Here is a 22049-nt window from a genome sequence, read left to right as displayed (position 1 = left end):
ACTTTGGAGCAGTCCAAGACACTGAAAACACTTTCAAAAAGGAAGCTAAAGACCTAAAATGTAAATATTTAATTTATTATATATTCTCTGCATTTTGTCGCTGTTGCTCATAGGTGACTCAAAAGTCCTATAAATACACTTAATGAGAAAAAGAAAAAAGAAAGAGCCATTGTTGCAGTTTCGTTTTACTTTAAAATCATCATCAGGAATAGGTATAGGTGTTGAGAAGTACCAGCAAGCAGGTCTGCCAGCTGGTTGATCAATGCTTGCCCAAGACATTGCAGCAAGTTGGAATTTAGCCTGTAAAAGCACCAATTTCTTTACACCACTTTGACTTTTTTCAAATATCCCTTTTTTTATCTTGTTTTATTTGATGGGGACAAAGCACATTAATGAACATCAGTATAAAATACAAGATGGAAACATGGTAACATTTACATTTAAACAGAAACAGTTTAAGTAACAACATGCAAATACAAATATACAAATACTACAGGTAGATAAAGACAACATACATTCCACACATGTCTGGTAAATAGTGATATTCATTTGAGATCAGTCTTAAAGATATGGATATGTGGGGGACTCCTTTTTTGCAAGGGGTAGACCAGTCCAGTGTTTATCTCTCTTTACTGATAGTGCAGTTGGTGCAAATATGATGTGTTTATATGGCACTAGAGAGTCCCCTCTAGTGGTGGTCCTAGTGCTCAGCCCTCCATTTCATGAATTCAGTTTGGGACAATATGTAAGCTGAGCCTGTATATATTCCCATTAAGAATGATTATTGTAATATGCTTGAGCGATTAAAAAAGAAAGTCTGTCTTTCTGGGAGGTTTGTGTTCCAGATGACGATTCAGATCGCCACTTTCTAAATTCTTTGCTTTGTAACTAAATCGTCTGTTGGGTCAGTCATGATGAGTGTTTGCTTTGATTTGTTCAGCAGCTGCAATTCCATCTCAAATATCTTGTTATTTTGTCCTTGACAAACACTTCAAGTATTGAAGTAGTTTCCATTTGCTTTGCTATCCATCACAATTTTTAGAGTGAGCGTGTTGCTTTCTTCTTCAGACTGTTTTGTTATTGTTTTTGTTGACATCGTTGTTGCTAGGCTACGTTACTGTATTAGCCCATTATTTTGGAGCTGGTTCAAGCTGCAATGAAACCAGTGACAGAACTGTTTCATTAACAGGATCCAGACCTGCTGCCCATAAATCACCCTACTGGGTAATGTTTTTCTGTATGGCCTGAAGCTGACACAGGACGGATGTGTGTTAAGTGTTTTCCCAACTGTAACCAACCATTAATTGGTGTTGAGGGTGGGTGTCCCACAATCCTGAGTCCCACAGAGGAAGACAGAGTGAAATAAATGAGCAGTACATTTCCAACCACCTGTTTTTATGCACATTTGTAATTGTGAAAAAATACCTGAATGGAGAACCAAGCAATAAAAACAAAAAGTTGAAAAACTGGCCATGTTGAAAAAGACAAGATGCTATAAAAGCTGAGATGGTAGCAGCATTTTTGTAAATGTAGCTGGGTTTTTTGTTTTTTGTAAAATATCCAAATTTATTGGATGAATTGCCATGACATTTGGTTCACACATTCATGGCATGATTGTTTTAAAATGAATTAACCAGAAACATATTTAAAGTCAACCACAAACATTTTCAACCCCCTCATGGAGCAACATCCAGCATTCAAAATCTTCCTATAAAAGTAGCTAATAGGGGGGGGGGAATAATTTTGTATTTTCCATTAAATTTCATGTAATTTTCATGAACGTGGGTGGGATGTATTAGCCAGCAAGAGAACAATTAGTTCTTGAAGTTGAAACTTGACAAGGGCCAAGTTGTGATGGCTAGATGACCAGATCAGAGCATGTCAGGTATTGTCAGGTCTTCCCACTATGCAGTGGTCATTACCTACTAGAAATGGTCCAATGAAGCTACAACATCAGGCTCATGGCTGCAAAAAGTTCCCTTGATGCACGTAGGGAATGAAGGCTAGCCTGTTCTGCTCCGGTCCCACAGAAGAGCTATTGAGGCTTACATTGCTAAGTTCATTGCAGCTTGACACAGAGCAGTCAGAGTGCCCGTGCTGACCACTGTCAACTGCTAAAAGTGCCTGTATGAGCATGTGAGTGTCAGAACTGGACCACGGAGAACTGAGGTGACCTGGTCTGATGAATCTGATGAAATGCACCAAGAAGCACTATGGTAAAAAAGGCAAGCTGAGGAAGGCAGTGTGATGCTCTGAATGATATTCTGCTGGCAAACCTTCGGTCCTGGCTTTCATGTGGATGCTACTTTGACACATGCCAATGGTATTATGTGATGGCAGTAGCCTAGTTCACTGCAGAAACTGTTCAGGGATGGTTTTGCCTTGAACTCCAAATTTCCCCGATCTCTATACGACCATCTGTTGGATGTGCTGGGGAAGTCCGGACAGGACTTGACAGATGTACTGCTAACGTTTTGGTACCAGATACCAGAGGACATCTTCAGAGGTTTTGAGGAGTCCATGCATCAATGGGTCACAGCAATTTTAGTGGCACAAGAGGGACCTACACAACATTAGGCAGGTGGTTTTAATGTGTTGGCTGATGAATGTGTGTGTTTGGTACTCAGCCACAGGGTTTGTCTTTCTGTTTCTTTCTCAGTTGTACATTTGTGAGTGCATGTTGAATTTTAGTTATTGCCAACAGGAACATAATGTCATGCTTTCAGTAACCTACTCAGCAGTAAATTTTTCAACACTAATTTTATGAGAGACTCGTGCAGTAAAACAAATCTGTGAATTATTATCGGGTATGCCTTCACTGTGTGCAGTCAGACATCAGCTGTCGACTCTGCCAGGCTGAGAGCTTTGTGTTGGCAGCTCCATGCTTCTGCATGTGATTTAATGATCTGTGGTTTATGTAGAGGAGTGATGTATATGCAATGTAGAAAGAATATGAAAGAGAATATGAATGAGCCACATATTCAAATTTGTATTCTTTGTACAGAACCAGGGTTTCCACCTGTTTCCAGTCTGTGCAAAGCTAAGCCAACTGCTTGCAGGCTATGGATTCAAAGATCTCTGTAGGTTTCATATTTACTTATTAACCCAAGCTTGCATTTAATAGCAATAATAAACAAAAACTTTCAGTGAAAAGGCTTTAAACTCAGGGCTAATGTTAGCCAGCATTGTTGATAATTTAACATGAAGTAAAGAAAACTCACAGACACATAGCTGCTGTTTTTACTGACACTATTTACACTATTTTAAATGTTGCAAATGTGTTTTGACAAAAGCAATTTAGCTTCTAATGATTGCAAAGGACAACAAGCTAACACTTATGTTAATGACTTGTTGGTTATACTTTAAAACCTCTGATGCTAAAGTTCCTTTAGATCTCTGAGTAATTTATAATTTAATTCAAGTCAAACTGTTTTATGCTGTGAGCTGATATTGGTTATTCATACCTCATACTGCTGTTAACAATCATTCTACATGACTCAGCCACAGCTGAACAGCTCTATTAGCTCTATTAGCTCCAGGGTTGCCAGGTCCGTGTGACAAAACCAATCAAAAAAAACATAATATCAGAACTCAAATCATGCCGCTGCCAAACCATATACATGGCTTTTGAAGTCCAACAGCAATACTAGCATTGCCAAATGTACTGTAGTATCTCAAAGTTACACCATAAATGTTTAGTGTGCCAGCATTAAAAGCTGTTTTTTAGAGATGGGATCATGAGCCGGGCGCCGGAGAGGATTACAGCACGTCGTCAGTGTGTGTGTGTGTGTGTGTACATGAGTTGCGTGTTGGCTCGTGTGTACGTGCAGATCTGGAATCAGTTTGGCAAAATTTGGGTATAAAATAGGTCTACTCAACCAGCAGACAGATCCCAAATCTATGGGGAAAAACGCATAACAACTGGCACCCTGATGTCTTCTTGTGATACTAAAACCAGCTTTCTAGGTAGAAGGAACTAAGTAGTCTAAAGTGAGAGGGGGTATTTATACTGCAGGCAGCTTAGATTACCAATAAAAACATACAGAAAAGAGACTTTTATACATACTATATTATTAAGGTTAATTAAAAATTGGGTATTGGGTTTGATACCTGGCTGAGGCCTTTCTGTGTGGATTCTGAATGTTCTCCCTGTGCTTGCATGGGTTTCCTCCGGGTGCTCCAGTTTCTTCCCATCAAAAAAACATTTTTTTTATGTTAGGTTAATTCTCCTGTCAGTGCACGTGACCAAGGTACTGACATAGAACTGGAGTTGGTCCCTGGTCGATGTATAGTGGATGGGTTAAATGCAGAGACTAAATGTCACTGTATAACTGTATGTTTGACAAATAAAGTACCTTTAGCTGTACCTGGCATTACCTAAAACCATCTAACAGTCTTACAGTGTCTTTATCTTTTAACTTTCTTTTTCTTTCTCTCTGCAGCCATGTCAGGTGTTCCCCAGCTGAACACCAGAGAGATCACATCCACATCCGTCACTCTGATCTGGACTCCACCTCCTGTCCAGTATGACATCTACCACATCACCTTTACCAGTCAGGTACACTCATCTAAACATTTGAACCTCATCTTTCCACTTTCATGAAATCATGACAAAGCCTACAACTTAAAATGTACAAAAAAAGTTTCACATCAGGTTATCATCTGTGTTTGAATTTGTGTCACCCTGCATTACATTCAGCACCTATTCTGATGACATGATATGCTTCGGGAGGGGAGTCAGCTCTTGAATGTAAAAGGATATATGGTCCACACATGGCCCAAAAGTGTCCTGGCTCTGTAAAGTCAGCACTTGATGTAAAAACAACGCCAGCTGACTCGTAAAAACACGGAAGCCAAGACAGACTCTGATATTATAAAAAGCAAACAAATGTCTTTCCAAGGAAGGTTGAAATTTTCCCTTCAAGATGTCGTTTAGCTTTTAGTGTCTTTTCCCGTAGATGACAGCAGCTGTTCCCATCCACCTGCTTTTATGCTCTTTCACTTTGGGTATAAACAATCCTGAGTGAAAAGTTTTTACACTTGTCTGAGGTGTAAAATAAGTAGCTATAAACAGTGAGTGAATGAATGATGACCTACATGAGGCATGTTACCTAAACATCACAGAAGAGTTGAAAACATCAGATCTGTATGTAGCAAAGTGGAGACTGTAATGAATACATGAAACTAACAGAAATGTTCTCCATGTGGTTTTCCACCATTCAAGCTTTGATTGCTGCTCTTTCAATGACGTCATCTCATTGTGCCTCGTCTTCTGTAATGGCTCAATGGTACTGACTAGAGAATTAGCACAACCTGCTGTTTATCTCCTAATATTCAACAGGAGTGAACGGAAACAAACATTTTTTCACATGTTCTTTTGCTGATTTTTCTAGAAATTTGGTCAGACTACATTTGGAAGGACAGCTGTCTTCTTTGTCTTTCTTTGTCATTCAGACACAATTTTAATGTGTTTTAAAAGGGCCAAAATGACTTGTGCACTCACACTACTGTACTTAATCTACACAATATGATATGTAAGATGAATAATTGTGTAAATCTTCATTAATTCCTCACTCTGTAGAAAACAAGATTTAAAAATGCAAAAAACTAAATTACAGTAGATTAAAAAAATCCTTAATTAAAAGATGATAGGAGAGCAGAAACAAAGTCTTAAATGGAAATCCGTTTTTTCTTTATAATCTTAAGGACAACACAATGGCAGATGAACACACACACACACACACACACACACACACACACACACACACACACACACACACATGCATGCATTTATTAAGATAATTCGGACAGCAGATGCATTTGCCAGCAGCTGTGGCGCAGCACCAAAACGACCATAAGTTTGTTCTCACAGAGTCCTCGCTGTCCCAGAGTCTGAATCTTCATCTGCCAAATCATGTTGTGAATTCAGAGAGCATGCATGACGCTTAAAACTGTACTTGAGATTTGCACAGGACCCCGAGGGAGTTTCAAAGAATGACAGATGAGGTCTGCAGACAGAACCATAAAAAAAAAAAGTTGTGCATCACCTTAAACAACCTCAAGTGCCTGAAATGATTAAAAGCAAAACAATCTAGCTTTTGACATTATGATAATAAGTCCAGAGTTATTTTTCTGAGCTCTTTTCATCAAGTTGCAAAAAGAATTACAACATATTTCATAGATCAGATAAATCCTGCGCTTGGATCGAGGTTTTGTTTAGAGTGGCACCGTCATGTTCTTTATTTCATCTTTTCCATGACAACAAGACTGAAAAGATCCCTGAAAAGATGGAAGCTCCAGGAATCATTTCCAACACAAACACTGATTAGAAAAGCAATTTATGAAACAGATGACAGCTCGGGATTTTCACAGCTCCTTTAAAGGATAATGCTGGCAATTTTTATTTTTTTTATCACTGTCAACAGCTAAACCAACAATGAACTGATCTACTAACAAGTATTGTGTGTGTAACCAAAGCCTGATATATTTTCTTCCTCTATTGTAGACCTCCATTGTTGTCATAAAACTAGTGAAAACATGTCATTGAGAGTTTGGTCACATTAGTTTGTTTGAAATGTCTCCAAACTCTAATAGCAGTGATCACATTTTCAGTCTCTAGAGAGTAATTCCTTGTATGGAAAGCAGCACTGAGCAGTTCTGTTTCCAGCTTTGCTAGCTTATCGTGCCAAATATCACAACCTACTATCTATATAGTCTTTGTCATTTCCAAATAAACTATATGTCCAAACTCTTCAGTCATGATGATGAATGATTGACATGTGTGTTCCCACCATATTTTTAATACGTATAAGAATACATGAAAAAGCATTTCCCAATTTTAAAACTGAATATTGGCACAAATAACAGTCTCCATAACAATTCATATAACTTGGTCTGAAATGATTTTCAGCCCTTGGATGATGGTGTGGTCTGGGTTTTGGCGTTTAATTTGGTGGGAAAATTCACCATAACAGAAAAAGAACAGTCTGCCAATCCCATGACAGATCCTTTAAAAAGCGATGTATGAAATTGACTTTTAGTCTCAGAGGAGATGTCCAAACACCATAAACATGAAGTCACAGCAGGATTCACTGACTTGGCACACTGGATGTTCCCTGTTTACATGACTGAAACTGAGGCTTGTATTCTCCATTATTTTTTAATAACACATTAATTTATAACCCTCCTGTTGTGCTTGGGAACAGACATTAACTCAAAATTGAGGTAAACTTTCATTTAAAAGCGTAATGACCCTCATTTCCAAAAATATGTGTAAAACTTGTGGTAATAAGGTGGAAGGAAGTTGGCTAAAAAGGTCTAACATAGAATTGGGCGATCATTTATAACTTTAGCTTTATAAACAATCAAACCAAACTGAGGTTAATATTGACAAGGAGGACAAAAGTTGCATGTTCAGCAGGAAGACAACAGGAGAGTTGTCCTGTTGTCCTGTTGTCTTCAGGTCAAGGAAGGAAAGGAGTAAGGGGGGAGGAAGGAAGGAAGGAAGGAAGGAAGGAAGGAAGGAAAGAAGGAAGGAAGGAAGGAAGGAAGGAAGGAAGGAAGGAAGGAAGGAAGGAAAGGAGTAAGGGAGGAAAGAAGGAAGGAAAGGAGTAAGGGAGGAAAGAAAGAAGGAAGGAATGAGTAAGGAAGGAAGGGAGGAAGGGAGCTAAGAAAGAGGGAAGGAGGGGAAGAATGAAGGAAAAATTAAGGAAAGAAGGAACAGTCAATGGAGATGGGGTCAATTTGACCCGGGAGGACAACAGGAGGGTTAAATGTTTAAATGTCATCCAAACATATAAGAAAGTTGTTAAAGTTACAGAACATCACAAATGCAGAGGGACTGTATCTCTATTTAGTTTCCAAAGTTATCATGTTACATAACAACAAAACCAATGAGTTGTTATGTATCACTAAGGGAGTAAATCATTTCTCTGGTTAATCCTATTTAAAAATGTTCTTAAAGGTCCCGAAGATTATTCAGAATCTTGCAGATGATGTCAAACAAATCAACTAAGGGGTCCGAAATAGAGATTTGTACAGCAGAACTTTCCAGCTTTCATCTCCATGAAAAACACCATAAAAGTGCTATTAAATTCTAAGTAACTCTCCGGGGAGGCCGAATATGGCAACAACAAATCCTCCTCTTACATGCAAAAGAATATTGACCACTTTTGGTGATGTCTGGAAGAAAATGTCAAGTTTAAAATATCCTCAGTGTGTGTGTGTGTGTGTGTGTGTGTGTGTGTGTGTGTGTGTGTGTGTGTGTGTGTGTGTGTGTGTGTGTGTGTGTGTGTGTGTAATTTTTCTTTCGTTATCTAAACTGTTCTTTAATGTCTCAGCAGCTTAAGAGGTTTTTCCGCTCTTCTGTGGAAGCCAAACAGCGGCACCAAAAGTTCCAAAAACACATCCGAATGCAGTTTCACATGTCAAATTCAATCGCCTGAAATATGTGGGGGGAAAAACAGATAAACAAAACAGGAAAAACAACTATCTCATCCTACATTTAAACACTGAAGAAGTGCTTGTGACGGACCAGAGTCACTTGATGATACAGTTTTGTAAATCTTTGTGTTGTCTGCATAATTATGGTAAAATATTTAGTTTTATTTCCATAATCTGAACAAGTGGAAGACTGTAAATGTTTAACAGAAGAGACCCCAGTATAGTCTTGGGGAACTCTTTTGTATCAAGTGTGTCATATTGTTTTGCACAGATATGTAATTACCAACCAACACAAAGTCGTCCCTGTCTTATAAGCATAATACAGTTTTACACTGTGCCAGAAAGCATTCAGCCTGGTGATATGCTTTAGTGTTTTGTCTAAAAGCCCATTGTACTTGTACTACTTGCTAGATTTAAATATTTTAAATGTGAAAAAATCCAAGGGATAACATGTTAAATGCTCATTTCTAACATGGTCCCAAAATGTTAAAAGATAAACATAAAGACACACAAGACGTTCATAAGACATAATAAAGCCCACATCAAAATACCACAGGAAAAGAAAGACAATTTGATAGCTACAGTGTGACCTTATTCTATAAATAATACCTAACGTAATGTAATAAATGAAAGCAAAGCCTTAATTCAGTCAGCCCAACTCCAGTCATGCCATACTCCCCTCACTGCAACATACTGTATATACAACGCACCTTTGTCATGGTGCATATTTAATTTGTCAGTGCTCAGCTCACACTTTGCTGCATACCTGGCAACACACCACACACACAAGCTATACTGCCACTAATCTGCAATTAGCATTTCAAAAGCCTCTTCCTTCAAACCAGCATCCACCTGTAGGCCCAGAGTCTGATAGTATCGTCAGGCCTCACTCGCTGCTTTGCAATGTCAAAGTTTTCTTGTGGGTGGCGATGATGTCAGCATCTAAACATCAAACATTAATGCCGGTACATATTCTAGATTAAATAGTAATCGGATCCACTTGAATTCTGACTGGAATTCTGTTGTGAATAAGAAAGTTTGGTCTGGCATCTCTTTGATTGTAATCCTAACCCTAAAGCCTAACCCCTAGCTCTAAATAATCAATCAATGAATCTAATAATCATATCATTTAAAAGAAGGAGCTGTTCAGGTTCTATAAAAAGGAAAACTAGAGCTGGTCGCTCCACAGCAGCTCAAGTGGAAAAAGCTCTTGAGCTGCTGTAAACATCAATATTCAAGGCATTATTCTGCTGATTCAGAAGATAAATACAGCATAATCTGCTTTTAAAGTAACCCACAAAACAAATTTATATTTATTAGGTTGAATCTACTACAAACATCCTGATGTTAATAATATTCCCAAATGGTTCAGCCCGACATTAAACTGTTTGTGCTGAATTATCAACAAACGCTGACTGCCAAAACATGATCACACTGCAAACAGACTGCTGTCGGCCCTGACTGAAGGAAACAAGTTAAGGCGGATTTCACAGCATGTTTACAGTGAGGGGAGCAGGTTCAGGTGGAGGGGGGGGTAATAAAAATAGCTGTGAAGTTCTCTGTAGCGTTATGGGCAATACAGACTAAAAGGTTTCTGTCGCTAAACCAAAACTTGTCTCCACATTGACGGAAAAGTTAGAAAACAAGCTGTATGTTTGATTGTTACCAGAGGATAATTAGACTCATTTTGGCATTTTACTCAAGCAGAAAACTGAAGCTGTGTCATTGCCGGAAACCATGTGGGAGGCTCTAACACCTCATCTTCTCCACCGCTGGCGTTCTTGGATCACTCCTCTCAAACCGGATTTTTCATATTAATTTATGCTATTTTCTTCCCTCACAGGAACGTTAAACGATCATTCAAGTGTGGGTGTGTCGCTAGCAACACAAACAGCAGCGGACAGAATAGCATCAGATCATCTGTCGCGCTGGTTGTGTTGGAGAAACATAAACGGCAACGTAGCAACAAAGTCTTTGTAAGAGGAATGTGATCACTCAGTTCCTGTGAGCAGCAGGTTTGACTCAGTTAGTTCAGCTCAGTTTGGCGTGAAATGAACATTATGGCCTCAGAGGGCTGCTGGCAGAAGATGTTCTTGGTCATTAAAGATAATAATTATCTATATATCGCAGTTTCCTTAATAAAGTTACAAAGTGCTTTGAAGGAAATAAGAAAATAAAAACAAACACAGAAATCATAAAATGTGCAATGCCCCGCAGACCCCTTTTTTTTTGCAACAGCTGCTTTTGTAAAAGACAAAAAAAACTTTTTCAAGACAAAAACACATTTTCACACTCGTGAAACTGTTGGGAAAGATTCCCTGAGATACTATTAATCTCAGGCAACCGTGTCTCCTAGAAATTATGTTCAGCTGTCCTGCATCTACGCCCTCCATCCACCCTGACGTCCTCCCTCTGACTTCAGAGTGATTACATGTAGTTTTATTTTAAAAAACGCTGCCTGTGAACATAATCCAGGCAGGGATTGTGTTTGCTGTTGCAGTGTAATTGGGAAAACAATTAAGTTGCCCATGAACATATTTGAATGTATCTAGCAGACAGGTTCTCCAAGGAGAAGCGAGTCCTCATCTCTGAAGAATTTTCTCTCATAGAAGTGAAAAATACCATCAAAGCAGAACGTAAATCCCACATTTGTGTATCTTATCTGTCAGTCACACACTCTCTCCTGTCAGGTTGTTGGAAGTGATCCAAATTATTTTCTCAAGCAGACTGTTTGAGTTCCTCATCATCTGTGACAGAAGTCATTCTTGGCTGCTCGACAGACTATTGAGTCAAGAGACAATTTCGACTTGTTTCCTCTCTTCATTACTTTATTTCCTCCGTGCCAGAATAACACATTACACAAGAATTGAGAAACTCTTGCAGGTTAAAATTAGCTAACAAAACACTATTAACAGACTGGAAGAAACTTACTAGTTTAGCACCATTAAGGCTACAAACAATGCATCTCATACTGTGAACTCATAACTATCTAATCCTCAAATATAAGACGACTCCCTCTTTTTTAAATGTTGTTTTGAGTAAAATATCATCTTATATTTTGTTTAATATGATATTATTCCCTCTAGAGTATTTTTATGTCTTAAAACAGGTTTGTATGGGAACTTTTATTTTAGTGCCACTACTGGTAAGAATGACTAAATGATTAATATGTCATTCACTCGTCATAAGTTTCGTATTGTGAGGTTTAAAAGACATCGAACAATTTATGAGTCACTGACATTTTTTTAGTCTTAGATCCTGTTTAGTTTGAGAAGACTTTTTTTTTTTTAAATCGCTGAATGTTTACATGTTTAAATGTTATGATTCGTGCAAACCTGAGCACATCTCAAATTTCTAATGTTCAGTAGGTCACATAAAATATTTCTTAATGCTCCTTTAACCACATGAAGCGGTTACCTCAGCTTGTTCATCAGGACTGTCTCTTCACAAACATGTGTGATCAATCTGCAGAAGAATGCATTAAACAAGTGGAAAATTACTAATTGTGTTGGTATTTGTGAGGGCCGTGTCAACAGGGAGAGAGAGAGAGAGAGGGAGAGAGAGAGAGAGAGGGAGAGAGAGAGAGAGACAGAGAGAGAGAAAGAGAGAGAGAGAGAGAGAGATGGCCGCAGAACAAAGAAAACACTTTCTAAAGACCTGTCAAAATCAGAACGGTCATTGAGATGAAAAGAAACCAGTTCACTGCTTTAGATTATATACTCACACACACGTTCTGGCTTTCTCTCAAACATGTTTTCCCACACACACACACACACACACACACACACACACACACACACACACACACACACACACACACACACACACACACACACACACACACACACACACACAGTTAATAGTGGTCACCACGGTCCTCGCACTGTAATTTCTACAAAGCAGAACCATGATCTGCCCGCAGTGACATCATCAAGTTAACCCTCAGTAATGACTCTGAGAGAGGTTTGGATCACAGTAAAAAAAACTCCAGGAAATATCCATAGTGGCCCACAACTGTAGAGAGAGTGAGAGAGAAAAAAGACATGATGGATGGATGGATGGATGATGAAGAGATAGTTGGCGATGGAGAAAGTGATGAAAACATGCCTGAGGAGTATTGTAGAGGGAATACAACTGGAACTGATGAGAGGGTGTAATGAGAACAAGTCAACTCATCTTTATGAACCCACAGAGAGGAAAAATATTCAGAGTGAGGTCCATGTGAAAAAAAGAGAAGGAAGAGGAGGAGGAGGGAGATGACTTGTTCACATCAGCATTTAAAAGGGAGAAATTTTGTGCTGAAGTCAATTAACTTCAATGGAAATAATTGTAATGTGTAGATTCACTACTGCCATTCAGTGTGGCTAATTTAAAGGATAAGTTTGGTGATTTTTCTATATTTTTCTTATTGTTAAATAACCAACAATGAACTCCTCCGCTAACAAGTATTATGTGTGTATTTAACATCTAATACAGTATATCTCATTCCTCTGTGTCATAGACCTCCGTTGTTCTCATAAAAGTATTAAAGAGGACATATTCTGCATATTACCAGGTCCTATATTTATAATCTAGGGCTCTAATGGAGCTTATTTGCATGATGTACAGTTAAAAACTTGATATTTATCTTATACTGACCCTCAATTCAGCCTCTGTATTAAAAAAGGCCGTTTTAGCTGCTGTCTCATTATGGCCCCAATCCAAAACTCTGTTCTGATTGGTCAGCTCTTGGAAGCTTCATCTGGCTCCGGAGGCTACGTAAACAAACTATTGTAGCAGGATTTCACTTCTTTTTCTCCTTCTTTACTCCAAATGTGAACTCCTCAAATCACATCCATACACGTCGGAGTTGAATCACATGGAAACACCTTAGCAACAACCTCAGCAACCGATGCTGCACAACAGGCAGCCAGTTGTAGTAGTGGGCATGTGGGCATTAGTTTGATGGTGTGAAGGTAACTTTGCAGGTTGAAGCCTTGACTTTTGACTTACAGAGAGCATTTTTACATATGTTCATCTCAAGTATTGGAACTTTGATCATGTAGGTCTGTGTGTAAGGCAGATGTAACTGAGCATGTGCAGGAACATTGTTCTGTTTACAGCTTCACTTGTTTATTGTGCTACACATCAAAACCTCTTGACTTGGTACCGAAGTTCTTTGAGAAATGTACAATGCAGTATCAGCAGATTCACGATGAGAAGACTTTAAACATGTGATGCAGCCTGAGAGAGAACAAAAAAACATCTTCCTCCTCCTGACATTTCCGACTCACTGATGTTTTCTCGCTGTATTGACCAAATATCACAAATCATGTCTTTCTCTGTAAAGGTCCAATCGCGTCGACTTCTAAAATCCCTTTTGCATCTTTTTGTGCAGACGTTAAAGGTTCACTATTTTTCAAGTGTGTCCTAAAACAGCAGTCAGGTGTCCATATGAACCGTGAAAGAGGTTTTCCTCGCTGTAATCAATCTTCCTGATCATACTGGCTTTTGAAATATTTCTTTTAAATGTGCTTTCAGTGTAGTTGAGATGGGGGCCAAAACCCCTTTAAGAGCGTTACCAATATTCCTCACTCAGTAAATCTGCTGTCATTTGGCCGAGAGGAAGAGAGAAGCAGCACGTTCAGTCGAGCAAATCATCAGCCAGACAGAAACATGAATCACTGGTCCCCATTTTCAGTTGTGACGGTACAAGAAAGAATAGAAAAATAGGAAAAAGGGAGAGATGTGAGAGAGAAATACAGTCTCTCACAGTAAACAGAGAAAAATGCAGAAAAGGGAAGAAAAGTAACGCTTGGAGGTCGAGAGGAAAAGATGCAGATGTGGGATGCTTGTTGCTACGGGAAACATGTAAACACTGTCAAAAACATGGCGACTGCCAAGGAGATGACATCACTGCCAGGCCACAGCTGTGACACAGAGAGAGTGAGAGAAAGAGAAAGACAGAGAGACAGAAAGAGACAACATTCATCAGCAGTTGTTTACCAGACCAACAGATAAACAACAGACTGTCACAACAACGTCAGCAGAAGTGAGAACAGATCATCTGCAGGGAGGGAAACAGTCTGGACCATCTGAACTACAAAGACATAAAAGTTTACACTCGTTTTATGACCAAAGTGTTTTGTATTATTATTTTTCATGTTACCATAACATCAAAACACAATAGATGACAGAAAACAGAAGAAAGTGACAGTGAAAGAAAAAAATTTAAAAAATTTAAAAACTGTATATAAACTGCACTGAAGTGTAAATTGTGCAGCTTCAATTGAATAAACTTACTTAAATGTCAACATCAGACTACAAGGGTTGAAAGTCTACATCACCACAACAAGATGAGTCAAGCTTGTTAAGTTCAAAATACTCACATGGTGGTTACAACAGTCCAGGGTTGTTGTTTTCTTTTGGCAGAAGAAATCTGCCTTAACCTTATATGGAACGTTCCTTATTGAGCATCATGGCTCTGTAATAAGATTGATATATTTCCAACATTTCGCCAGTTTACCATCCGGTATGTCATCTCTTCATTGGCTTCCACTATACCTTAACTGGATTATCTGTCTGTGCTTCCATCTGTGGAGGAAAAAGTATTCAGATGCAGTTCATTTTTTAGGTTTAGCAATTGGAAACAGCCACTCAGACTTTGGCAAAAGGCAGAGATGTGTGGCAGTGTGTAGTCAGGGTCACATTTCAGATGTCTATGAGTTGTTAACAGCTCCACGAAACACTGATTTTTCCCTCTAAACTTCTCACATTGTTTAGTGACCCCGACTAAACACTGCTTTTTATAAGATGTCAAAAAAGTTGGAAAACACTGGTTTCATCTATAACAATGTGTTGTTATATTATCCATTGTGTCAAATCTTCATCTGAAAAATAACTTAAGCTGTCAGATAAATGTAGTGTAATAGAAAGTACAGTATTTTCCTCTGAAATGTAGATTGGATTGTAAGTATAAAGTAGCATAACATGGAAATACTCAAGTAAAGTACCTCAAAACTATCCTTAAGTACAGTACTTGAGTTAATGTTCCATTGCTTGCTTTGTCTAAACTTTAAACAGAAGTGTCGACATACTTTTGGTCTAATAGTGTTTCTAATTCACGTAGTTTCTGCTCCTTTATTCATGTATCAAAATAGAAAAGAGCCTCTTGAGGTAGAACTTGTACGGGCAATTTATTTTCACTCAGGATAAAAACAAGCGAGAAAAACCTACACTGCAATGACTTCATCTCAGAATTCTTAACTTCCTTCTCATATTCATAAAAAGCTGCAGGATATAGTACATAACTCTACTTACAGTGTCTTAATGAGTCCTGGACTTACTCAGAGTGTCTCATAAAGGGAGTCTTTTTTATGACGTCTGTATTAAACCATCATATGAAACTAGATGTTTCTGTTATGGACATGGATTAAACAGTCCAAAGGTCCAAGATGACTGTTTCAATGGCAGGAAGTGGAGACTTTATGTCAGTGGGAACAATGAATCAACCAGCGGTAGTCATGTGATTGGTTATCTAAACAGAGTGCAGTTAATATAGAACTAAATTGCAGCTTTATTTTGGACTGTGAGAATGAATCATCTTAAGTGAAACTCCTCAGAATACATCAGTGGTCAGTGCAGTTCAAGAAGGTCATTCATTCAAGAGTTTTTTCATTAAACTTTAATCCAGACTGCTCATGAATTACACACTGATGTTTAAGTCTTTTTAGCCCTGCTGGCAGCACGGCTCAATGGAGGGCAGTGTTGGTCGGGCGGTTGGTCCACCACTTTGGTCCAGAGTGAAAACCTTCAAGAACTATTTGATTTGTTGCTGTGAAATTTGGTTCAGACATTCATGGTTCCCTGAAGATGAATCCAACTGGCTTTGATCAGCTGACTTTTCCTTTTAGTGCCATCGTGAGGTCAACATTTTAGTCCTTTATTGAAATATCTCAACAACAACTATTGGATGGATCGCTGTGAAATGTGGTTCATACATTCGTGTTTCCCAGGAAATGACTCGTAATAACTTTGATCTCCTGACATTTCAAGTACCACAATCATCAGGTTAAAATCCAGTTTACTCTAATACTTTGGTCTGGAAACAGTTGCTTATTTCCACATCCAGCAGTTTTACGGAGCAACAGTATTATTAATTTGGAGTCGTGTTTCTGTCCACCTGGTGAATGTAAGTCCAACATTCACTCTTTTAGCTGTTTTTGCTCTCTACCAACTCCTGAGGGAAGAATCTGGCTCTGGCTCAGCTGCCTGCTAAAAACAGCTGGACAGCTGAACAATGAGCTGTAATTTGCCATAAAGCTCCGTAAAGCCAAGGGGAGCTGCAGGGATGCTTATGATTCTCTGTAGGTTCATTACTATGACCGTTTTTTTTATTTGGTTTTTATTAAAAAATATATAATAGCCTCGTTAAATACAGTTTTGATGTACTTTAAAGTATATTCATTTGATTATATGCTTTATATTTATATTCCACTACAATTTAGAGATAAATACTGCTCTTTATTTATTTAAGCTACTTGAAGTTGCAATACACAACTTTCGCCACTAGATGTCGCACTATAGCACCAACATCTCAGACTAAAACAAACGTGTGCCTCATTTATGCAAGAAAGTTGAGGGGGGAAAGAAAGCTGACAACACATGAAACGTAGATCAAATGACGATCAAATATGTAAAATTATTATAATGTACTGTATAGCATAAATTTGAGAAAGTTTGACAAAGCGTTTAATAAAGCGACACTAATAGCCATCAGCAGGGGGCGCTGATACGAGTTTGCCAAGTGCAAGAAAACTAACAAAGAAGAGTGAATCATTAGTTGCAGTAATAACGTCCAGCAGAAAACCTGAGGAGAAAGGTGAATGAGGAAGGTAAAAGAAAGCCAAGTCTCTCGAGACTGATGCATCAAAACATAAAACCTCACGGAAGTTACTGCAGCTTTTTGGCTGCAGTAACTTCCAGCAGCAGCGGTAATGATGTTATCCTAGACATCGGTCAAAGCACTGAATCACCCAGCAAAAGTGTTGAGGAGCAGGTGGATTGGACCTGATGAGCATCAACAGGCTGTGATGAGGGACAGACAGTACACTGGTAAGTAACATGCAGCAGGGACATAAAACAGTAGGTTGCATTTATTCAGGTTGCCACTGGCAACGACATATGATGAAAAATATCATGCCGTTTAGTGCTGTTAAAATTAAGTTGTTAAATCTTGCTGCTAAGCTAATATGAAAAAAATAACATCTGAGTGCTGTTTGTTTCTCTGTCATTTGAGTGGTGGGCAGGGAAGATTGTTTTTGTGATGTTACTTGCTGCAAATACCTTGTTTGGAAGAATATTGGTATAATATTTGATATAATATTGTTTGGTATATTATTATGAGGAGATCTAAAGAAAACCCTGTTAGTGACTTTTTGTGTTCAGCCGAGTGGTGGGTCTATTAGGGAAATAGTCCAGGGTTTTTTAGGCCCAGTCTGTCCTTGCATAGAGAAAGTGTGACTTCATTCTCTGCTACAGTCGTCATTACTCTACTATATCTTTACATAGCAAGTAGTTGTGTGCATGTATTGAACTTTTAACAAACCAGACAGAAGTGTATATAAAGTGGTTTGACCACCAATATCATTAAAACTCTGCATGCTGAACTTTCATTTTTGAAACATCAGCACTAATATTTCAGAAAAAGCTGGATTTTGTAGCATTATTTTTACTTTTGCTGAAGTGCATCTGAATACTTTGTCCACATCTGCCATTTGAACATTTGAAGGCAGCAAACTGTATGTACGTGCATTTACAAACTCTAAATGCGGTGATCTTACTCAAACAAAAATCCTGTGATGAATGGAGACAAACAGAATCTTCCTTAGAGATACATTTTCCAGTGGGACGATGACCACAACATCCAGACTGACAGGCTCATCCTCCTTGTGTTCAGAAACAATCAAACGTCATCTTCCCATGAACGTGGAGACGCCACACAGCCATCGACTTGTTTTAAAGTGTATCGTGACTTTATTGGAGTCTCCATTTTAATGATGTCACCCTAATTCATATGGAAATGGATGAAAAGTGTTTTGTCACGCCAACGCTGGTCCAGGATGACCTCTTGGACTCCATTGCCAGGCAACTAACATAGTAACCAGCATGGCAACCAGCTGTGGTCCTACAACACGGGATCCATTCATTAAAACTAAAAAAAATAATGTCAGGCCGGCACTTCCAGCTGAGTAATTGTTGAGTAAGCTGCAGCCTTTAATTCAGGGCAAGTTTTGGGATTTACAGTGCAGAAAGTAAAAAAAATAAGGACTTTTTTAACGATTTAAAAACCTAAAATCCTGACTGAAGTTTCAGAAATGAGAAAACACAAGTCAAACCAGCATCTGTGATGATAAGTTTAGTCCAGTTTAAATCTCCACTCATTCATGATTCTTTAAGGTGGTTTTAAAATCTTTGGTTCTATAAACTGGATGTTTTTGTTAATATTCTGTGTACTTGCTTACTTTTGCTCAATTCCTGGAGTCTATGGGATCAGGATTATGTTATTTGATCCTACAGACACTCAACCACTGAGCCAAGATAACCTGATATTGCTGTTTGACATAACTACAGACTAAACCAAATACAAAAAAAGGTCTGTCTAAAGGCATTTATTAGTTTTGACTCTGGGAAAGTGGGAACAACTGTAAAACACTACTGTGTCTCTGAACTATCTCTCTAGCCAAACCACACACATTTAGGCTATTATGCGTGTTGTCCTTTTGATAATGGAATAACTATTGTATTATATTTTCATTCCCAGTCACTAAGCCTCCCATGAAATGGTTTGGAGCCCCCCTGAGGAGGCACACCTCACAATTCACCTCTTATATTCAGCTATATAAAAGGAAAACTTTCAGACAGAGAGGAAAAGTAACTTGGTGATTAAAACAGTAAAACTGAAGTTTCTGGACATTCAGACTGATGTCTCACAGGATGTTTTTGTTCTGCTTCAGTCAAGTTTGAACTTTGTTGAAGAAAAAAAAAACAATACATCTTCGCCTACTGCAGACTACAGTTTTTCCTCCTTCCATTCGAGTATGACGAGGATCTTCATGCATCCTGACGATGATTACATATTATTATTATTATAGCTGTGAGCTCCACTGAGATACTTAAATCACAACAGAATTGTTTTGGGGGGTTGAAACCTCTGTGTGAGAGGAAACACTCCCTCTACTGGTCATCAAACAGCATTAAAATATCCTCACCATCTGAACTGGGTCATTTAAAGCACTTTTAAATCAGGTGTGACACTGATGGGAGCGCACTAAAATGAAATGATAAAAACATAGATGCAAGTTTATTTATTTGCTTTTCAGGTTTAACTTCTGTGAATGATTTAAAGCTTAAAAAGCATCCTTTGATAAATGTTTGTCTGCTCACAGCCCAGTAATTTTAACAATACAGATTAAAGAAATATTCACAAATATAACTGATCTACATAACCAAACATTTATTGCTGAATATTGTGTTAATTTAAAAGATTGACTTGCAGCATATAAAAAGATTTACAAGCTTGTTGAAATGTTCTTCGGCCTGCAGGTATTGTTGAGGGTTGAAATATACCTCATTCTTTATTTGGTGTATTGAAATGTTTTGTGTATGTGAAAAAACTGTTCTTTTGTTGTGCTTTTGTTTTTGTAGGGCCAGAAGATTCAAGTTCATGGAAGTCTCTCCGTACTAACTGCACTTTGTTTTTCTGTGTGATTCAAACAGAAAGAGAGTGACCAGAAGATAACGGTGCAGGTGGAGGGCAGCTTGACCACCTTCACCCAGACGGGCCTGGCAGCTGGTCAGGAATACATCGTCAGCATCACCGGAGAGATTGGCGGCAGAAGGGGAGCCGAGAGCTCGACCGAATTCACGACCTGTGAGCTGTTTACATTTATTTATTCCATATTTCTGTCTTTGGGCAATTTGGAGAAAGATTTGAACAGTAGAAAACATATTTTTAAAGCTGAATGAATGGTAGAAAGGAAAGTTACACTGATATTGGATTTTTAGTACCTTGTTTTCAGTTATCTTCTTTAAAAATGTTATTTTATTGACTCATTTAATAATACTGTACAGTATATCTCAGAGTATGACAGCTGAAGTATTGTAGAGGTGTGGTGGGTGTAACTTTATTTTATTAATACAGGAGTCAGTGCCAAGTTTCATGTCTCAAAACACCCTTAATTTGCTGTTTTAAGAGATAATGTTACATTTCAAGGGAGACATTGAAAACCTTAAATATTGTCAAAATGAAGGATATTATGTGCAGCCTCAATACAAAATCCTTGCTAAACTAAATGTATATGAATTTTCCCAAATATTTATCCCTCACGTGAGCATTGTGGCTTGTGACACACATGTTTTAGAGCTGAAGGTTGTTTTATTAAGTATTTCTCAAACCTTGTCTACAGTATTGAATAGAAATGTTGATCAGACCCTTAACAGCAGCTTTCAATGTGCCAGATCCTAATGTGTTGAAAACTAGAGTTCAGAGTGCAATGCAACAACATTACTCAACTGGAAGCAGGCCACAGCTCCTACCCATGAAAACTGGATGAGGGCCGTAATGATGCATTTAGATTTAAAGACAATTAAATAATAATCTTATATTTTGTGTGGCCTGTTGTGTAGAGAATTGTGTTTGCTATTTAATTTGTTAAAAACACAACTAAAAGTGTTGAAAAAAGCCATATTCATCAACTATGAAAGAAACTGAAATCAATACTGACAGAAAATGTGCGTATAAAAGTGCACTCTTAATTGTAGTGGTTCAAGAGGGGAGCTTCTGACCAACATTTTGGCAGACAAGTGCGGTTCAAATCTCCAAACTGGCAGAGAGAGTTTAAACATTTCCCTCCGCTGCTCTTCCTGTGAACGATGTAATCTGTGGCAGCTGCAGAGAAACTGAGGCCGCAGCAGAGTAACTGTGGGTTTAGGAAAGTGAAGAGGTGGAAGTGCACTGAGCCCAGTCTGCTGGGTAAATTAAAGGTACTTTTTCCCTACAGAGTCACTCGCATAGCAGTGCAGGTACAGGTTGCTGGATAGAATAGAGACTAAAAACTAAATTGTACAGGAGCAGCAAATCCTCACGCTGGAGAGTTGTTTTTTTTTGGTGATTAACTAAATAGAATTGCAGCTCTAATTAAAAATATTCCTGAATCAGTGGGGTTTCATTTCCTTAGGATCAGTTTTGGACATCCCTAATTATCACAATGTTCAAAATATGTACATTAAAACAACACCTGAGCTAAATCTGCTAAATGAGGTCAGTCTAGCATAGCATGAGCAACATGAGGTTCCTAAATTGGGTTGGCTGATAAACTGCTGCATCATACCAATTGACTCAAAAAGCAACTAAAACACAATTAAATTTGACACAGTGAACTTAACATCAGGCAGGACAAATTAACTGTTAATCCTGACATTATTTTTATGAATGTTCAACAACAAACTAGGAAAACGCTCCACTTTACGATTCAGTCCTTACATGGAGACGGAGTGAGGCTGCAGGTACTTTAATGTGCCACTGTTTAATAAACTTTGTGTCTCAGTCAAGCTTTACAACTATATTC

At 38.3% G+C, this 22049-nt stretch overlaps 1 protein-coding gene across 2 annotated transcripts in view; it reads left to right on the top strand.

Annotated features, from left to right (window-relative positions):
• LOC133995999 (tenascin) overlaps window positions 1-22049 on the top strand; it is a 57445-nt gene that overhangs the window by 16869 nt on the left and 18527 nt on the right. For both annotated transcript variants that reach the window (XM_062435517.1, XM_062435516.1), the window contains exons 6-7: window positions 4443-4558; window positions 20200-20353. In XM_062435517.1, the coding sequence (XP_062291501.1) occupies window positions 4443-4558; window positions 20200-20353 (270 nt within the window). The remainder of the gene's footprint in view (window positions 1-4442; window positions 4559-20199; window positions 20354-22049) is intronic.

Source organism: Scomber scombrus, chromosome 16, assembly GCF_963691925.1.
Source record: "Scomber scombrus chromosome 16, fScoSco1.1, whole genome shotgun sequence".
Taxonomy (NCBI): Eukaryota; Metazoa; Chordata; class Actinopteri; order Scombriformes; family Scombridae; genus Scomber; species Scomber scombrus.
This window is presented reverse-complemented; position numbering and strand designations above follow the sequence as displayed.